The sequence below is a fragment of the Oncorhynchus clarkii genome, chromosome 31, assembly GCF_045791955.1.
Source record: "Oncorhynchus clarkii lewisi isolate Uvic-CL-2024 chromosome 31, UVic_Ocla_1.0, whole genome shotgun sequence".
Classification (NCBI taxonomy): domain Eukaryota; kingdom Metazoa; phylum Chordata; class Actinopteri; order Salmoniformes; family Salmonidae; genus Oncorhynchus; species Oncorhynchus clarkii.
Window position 1 is genome coordinate 18,992,991 of NC_092177.1, and position 6,176 is coordinate 18,999,166.

The window sequence follows — 6,176 nt, forward strand, 5'->3', positions numbered from 1 at the left end:
TGTTCCAATGGCACGTTGTGTTAGCTAATCCAAGTGTATAATTTTAAAAGGCTAATTGATCATAAGAAAACCCTTTTGCAATTATGTTAGCACAGCTGAAACCGTTGTGCTAATTAAAGAAGCAATAAAACTGGCCTTTAGACTAGTTGAGTATCTGAAGCATCAGCATTTGTGGGTTCAATTACAGGCTCAAAATGGCCAGAAATAAAGAACTTTCTTCTTAAACTTGTCAGTCTATTATTGTTCTAAGAAATGAAGGCTATTCCATGTGAGAAATTGCCAAGAAACTGAAGATCTCGTACAACGGTGTGTACTACTCCCTTCACAGAAAAGCTAAAACTGGCTCTAACCAGAATAGAAAGTGTGGGAGGCCCCAGTGAATAAATGAGCAAGAGGACAAGTACATTAGTGTCTAGTTTGAGAAACAGACATCTCACAAGTCCTCAACTGGTAGCTTCATTAAATAGAACCCGCAAAACACCAGTCTCAACTTCGACAGTGAAGAGGCGACTGGGATGCTGGCCTTCTAGGCAGAGTTCCACTGTCCAGTGTCTGTGTTCTTTTGCCCATCTTAATCTTTTATTGGCCAGTCTGAGATATGGATTTTTCTTTGCAACTCTGCCTAGAAGGCCAGCATCCCGAAGTCGCGTCTCCACAATCCTGTCTTGGAGATCTACAGACAATTCCTTCGACCTCATGGCTTGGTTTTTGCTCTGACGCGCACTGTCAAATGTGAGACCATATAGACAGATGTGCCTTTCCAAATCATGTCCAATCAATTGAATCTACCACAGGTGGACCCCAATCAAGTTGTAGAAACATCAAGGATGATCAATGGAAACAGGATGCACCTGAGCTCAATTGATTCTCATAGCAAAGGGTCTGAATACTTGGCTAAATAGTGTGTTTAATTTTTTACAATTAGAAAATATGTTGGATTACTTATTTTCACATCATCATTATGATTATCATTAATAAGGCTGTCACATAAAAAGTCAAGGGTCTGAATACTTTCCTTAGGCACTGTATATATACACAGTACTAGTCATTTGGACACCTGATTCAAGGGTTTTTCTTTTTACTATTTTCTACATTGTAGAATAATAGTGAAGACCTCGAAACTATGAAATAACACATATGGAATCATGTAGTAACCAAAAAAAGGGTTAAACAAATCAAAATATATTTTATATTTGAGATTCTTCCAAGTAGCCACTCTTTGCCTGGATGACAGCTTTGCATACTCTTGGCATTCTCTCATCAAGCTTCGTGAGGTAGTCACCTGGAATGCATTTGAATTAACAGGTGTGCCTCGGCAAAAGTTGATTTGCGGAATTTATTTCCATCTTAACGTGTTTGAGCCAATCAGTTATGTTGTGACATGGTAGGGGTGGTATACAGAAGATGGTATTTTACCAAATAGGGCTAAATCCATATTATGGCAAGAACAGCTCAAGCTTAGAGAAATGACAGTCCACCATTACTTTTATACATGAAGGTCAGTCAATACAGAACATTTCCAGAACTTTAAAAGTTTATTCAAGTGCAGTCGCAAAAACCATCAAGCGGTATGGTGAAACTGGCTCTCATGAGGACACCACAGGAAAGGAAGACCCAGAGTTACCTCTGCTGCAGAAGATAAGTTCATTAGAGTTACTAGTCTCAGAAATTGCAGCCCAAATAAATGCTCCAGAGTTCAAGTGACAGACACATCCCAACATCAACTGTTCAGAGACTGCGTGAATCAGGCCTTCATGGTCAAATTGCCTAAAAGAAACCACTACTAAAGGACACCAATACGAAGAGACTTGCTTGGGCCAATAAATACATGCAATGGACATTAGACCAGTGGAAATCTGAGGAGTCCAAATTTGAGATTTTTGGTTCCAACCAGTGTCTTTGTGAGACGCAGAGTAGGTGAACAGATGAACTCTGCATGTGTGGTTCCCACAGTGAAGTATGGTGGAGGTGCGATGGTGCTTTGCTGGCGAGTCTGATTTATTCAGAATTCAAGGCACACTTAACAAGCATGTCTACCACAGTATTATACCAAAGAGTGATGGAGTGCTGCGTCAGATGACTTGGCCTCCAATCACCAGACCTCAACCCAATTGAGATGGTTTGGGATGAGTTGGATCACAGTGTGAAGGAAAAGCAGCCAAGTGCTCAGCATATGTGGGAACTCCTTCAAGACTGTTGGAAAAGCATTCCAGGTGAAGCTGGTTGAAAGAACACAAAGCTGTCATAAAGGCAAAGGGTGGCTACTTTGAAGACTATAAAATATATATTATGATTTGTTTAACACTTTCAGTTTCTACATGATGCCATATGAGTTATTTCATAGTTTTGATGTCTTCCCTATTATTCTACAATGTAGAAAATAGTACAAATAAAGAAAAACCCTTGAATGAGTAGGTACATCCAAACTTTTGACAGGAATTGTAGATCTCAGGGTAGCATGAGTGCTCAACAATGCACTCTCCTACCTCGGGGTCTCTTCTCACAGTTTCTGTCACAAAGATACCTGAAACAATACTTTCAATCAACATTTTTATTGAACCTTAAATTAACTTATCCATTATCTATCTCTATCCACACATACACAAAATTATTTACAATGGTGATGACCAAATTCAAGCAACACCCACCATTCAGACAGCCACCTACTCAGCAGCAATAATCAGATGCTTCCACTGGAGTTAGAGTTGGGTCTCCTGTGGCAACATGTAACTTTTTGGCCAACCAGACCAAATTCGCATAGAAATTTGGGTTATAGATCTATTATTCTACTTTAAAGCAAGTCTAATACCGCTTTTATCTGTTCTATGTTTAAGTTCTGTTTGAGTCTTACGTTCAGTTTTGTACACAAGCTTAAAAAAGCTGAAACAATATTTTTGGTTATGGAAAATATATTTCAATGGTTTAGATGTACAATATTCTCTACACTATGCTAGCTTATTTTGTCATATAAACTGATATTAGGCTAACTATTAGAGTTTTAGCATATAGGAAATGGTGGCGCGATTTCTGCATAGAGCAACTTAAGTGCCATTCACATGTGCTATTGCCATCGACACAACATGTGACTTCTTAAGATAAAAATAAAAAGACCAAGTTGCTAACTAAAAATTCTAAAATGTGGCATTTCATTAAAACAGTATCTGATCAAAAGGTAATATAGCTTCTGAGCTTAGTTTTTTCTTGGTTGTGGTCACTGGTGATGCAGATCCACAACGATCTGATTACTGTGAAATGAATGACCAGCAGTACGAGAATAGGTGGAATACGTTTGTTTTTTTAAATGTAGGTGAATGTCTGCTGGCATGAGAGAGTCATTGTAGAAGAAACATCGGTTGAATGTGTATGTAAACAAAAAGGTATGCTTGTCCAGTAGGGGGCAGTGATAGTCAGGTATGATTCAAAGTGTTGCAGGTTTGGAGAGGGTGAAACCAGTGGATGAGTCATGGGTGTTTGGCATCAGATGTATATGGGGTGGTATTGCCTGTGGGTCAGTTTCTTTCTGCAGGTTGGGCAAGTGTGGGATCTCGACAGTGAGTCGCGGAGGCACTGACTGCAGAAAAGGTGACCACATTTTGTGGAGACCACTAGTCTGCCACTTTCAATGATCTAGAGGAAGAGGAAAACAGAACCTTAGTTGAAGAGACAACTTCACATTCTGGTAGCTACACAGCAATTACAGAAACAGTTTGGCATAGTCACCTTCACACACACAATGAAGTATGCTTCTCTTACCTCAGCATAGGAGTCCATACACACTGGGCAGCTGACTGTACCTGGCGTAGACCTGTGGAGAACAGACCATCAGGATCTACCGCAACCCAAGGTCATGATTTCAGTGGTCACATGCCAATATTATGAGTGGATAAATGGATGAATGAGATTGATGCTTTTATGTGCCTTAACACAAATATTCTAGTAAAATTGTTTAATTTTATTTTTTATATGTAATCTGATAAGATTATCATGTCAGAGAGGTTGTTAGTTAGTACCTGGCTCTACTGCTGGCCTGTAGAGAAGATAGAAGGTCAGCACTGAGGCTCCCATTGGCATCCCCCTCCTCATCACTGCTCAGCACGTAACTCTCACCGCCAAGTCCACGTCTGCCCTGAAGCCCTGATATATGCCATTTAGCAGATAAACATGCATTTTTCTAACAGAGTTTGTCTGATGTAGTGATGAATGATTACTTGAGGGTCAAAACATAGTTAATCTAAATCTCTGTGATTGAGGAAAACAATGAATTACCTTCATCGACAACCTGGTTTCCCCATTCGCAATCATGCAGTGGTGGAAAAGAAGAAAATAGAAACATAAAATGTCAACATTTCAGTCTTTAAACAGTGACAAAAGCTTATTGTTATCAATACAATTAAAACAGCTAATGCATACATCATTATTTGCATAGAGAGAGCTCCCAAACTCACCACCACAGAATCATTGTTGGTCAAGTCAACCACAGTTGACTCAGAACCTTCACATGTCAAGTCCACCACCTCCTCACCTGCACAGCCAAAATAAGGGTTTGAAACCTATCCATAATCAACCAGAGAGAAAGGCATAAAGCCATTGGTACTCACTGCTAGTCCTACTGCTCTCCAGCACAGCAATGGTCTCAGCAGCGGCTGCTGCACGAAGTGGCATAGTGGTGGTGACTCTGCTACTCTTGGCTGTGCGTCTGGAACTTGAGGGGGCTCCAGTCCTTCTCTTCCTCTGTGTCTGTGACAAAGTACTGCTTTTTAGTAACCAGACCCCTTTGCTTAAGTGAAAATGAAACGGAAGGTTTTGGAGGGTTATCATGTGACAGGAATGTGGGCCTACAACAAACACTACACATTGCCTGCTACCGTAGGCTGAATGCTAGAACAGCCATTTACATGTTAAAAATGTTATGGGATGCATTTCCTTCGTCATCTCTGGTAGGCCTACATTATGATCAAATAGCCTCAGCGGGTACAGCCTCAGTGTTCACAGTAAACGCACACTGGAAGTTGCAAGGAATTTTCACAACGTTGCGCTCAGCAGAACTGACATTTTCTAAATTGTCTAAAAAAAACGAGGGATGTAAAGGTGAGAACTTACTGTACTGCTCATGTTGTGATGGGAAAGGTGTGGATGAAAATCGGTAAAATATAGTACACACTGAAAATTCTACATCCGTTCCGACTCAAGCTCGAGACAAATGTAACAGTAATCTGGGGAAATAAAATAAACCAATGACGTTACAAAACAAGCAGTCACATCTGATAAACCACACACTAGGCATGAGCCTTTACAAAAAATGTTTTTGTTGTTGTTGAAAAATAGAAACATATTAACATTAGCTAGCTAATAAAACCAAACAGCACCACAATCCATCTCAGTCTCTGTTTAGAGAAATACAACGTGAGTTTATTTACTAGCTACGTGTATCCACAAACATAACTAACCAATTGTTGTGTGGTTTAGCTGCTGTGATAAAAAAAAACAGCTGGTTAGTTAGCTAGCTAAGTTAATGAGGTTAGCTTGCATATTAGCTGGGTCTGAGCAGGTCAGCTCATCAAGAAGCGTAGGTTTATCCCGAGAACATGGTCATTAACACGGTTTATTAAGCATGACATGCGTCTAAACAACTAGCTAAAGTATCTGATTATCACAAATGCAGTGGATAATGAAAACATGAGCTATAGTAGCGAGAATTAAAATTTTAGCTAACGAGCAAAGCCAGCTAATTTAGCTAACATGCTCCTATGCCAGCTCTACCTCCTTGTAAAATAGGTTTACAACCCGAGTCATCTTAACCTAACGTTAACAAAAACATTCAACATTTGGGTGAGTGACTGGTAACAGCTAGATGTATTAAATTATAAATAATCCAGGTTTAAAATGGTACATACTTTTTGAAAATCAACTTCCTCTCTCCTGCAGCCTACAACGGGAAACGCTTCTTCTTCTTCTTTGGGGTTGGGTTGGGTTGGGTTGGCTGATCGCATCCACACGCCCCACCTTCATAGAATGAAAAAATGCACCAGCAGCCCCGGTGGGCAGAGCTGGGCACGTTGGACTGGGACTTTTAAGCTTGTCGTTTTACAATGGGTCCACAATGGTCATGTGTAACCTAGTTGCGATCAGTGTATTGCATTTAATTTCGTCTTTGAGTTAAGTATAAATATATTTCA

At 40.0% G+C, this 6,176-nt stretch overlaps 1 protein-coding gene across 1 annotated transcript; it reads right to left on the reverse strand.

Annotated features, from left to right (window-relative positions):
* Positions 1-2,536: 2,536 nt before the first annotated feature.
* Positions 2,537-5,950, reverse strand: LOC139390669 (E3 ubiquitin-protein ligase RNF4-like). The gene is made up of 8 exons (XM_071137942.1): positions 5,895-5,950; positions 5,101-5,213; positions 4,599-4,737; positions 4,446-4,522; positions 4,267-4,279; positions 4,011-4,134; positions 3,754-3,805; positions 2,537-3,627 (listed from the first exon to the last, which is right to left on the reverse strand). Exons 2-8 carry the CDS (start codon positions 5,110-5,112, stop codon positions 3,478-3,480), a joined length of 567 nt encoding a protein of 188 aa, XP_070994043.1. The 5' UTR covers positions 5,113-5,213; positions 5,895-5,950; the 3' UTR covers positions 2,537-3,477.
* Between the last annotated feature and the right edge of the window lie 226 nt (positions 5,951-6,176).

What these genes read in the sequence shown, in the direction of transcription:
- LOC139390669 (XM_071137942.1), bottom strand. An exon ending in CAGGCCAGCAGTAGAGCCAG is followed by an intron (nt 3,806 to 4,010) that starts GTACTAACTAAC and finishes TGTTCTCCACAG; the next exon opens with GTCTACGCCAGGTACAGTCA. An exon ending in GTATGGACTCCTATGCTGAG is followed by an intron (nt 3,628 to 3,753) that starts GTAAGAGAAGCA and finishes CTCTTCCTCTAG; the next exon opens with ATCATTGAAAGTGGCAGACT.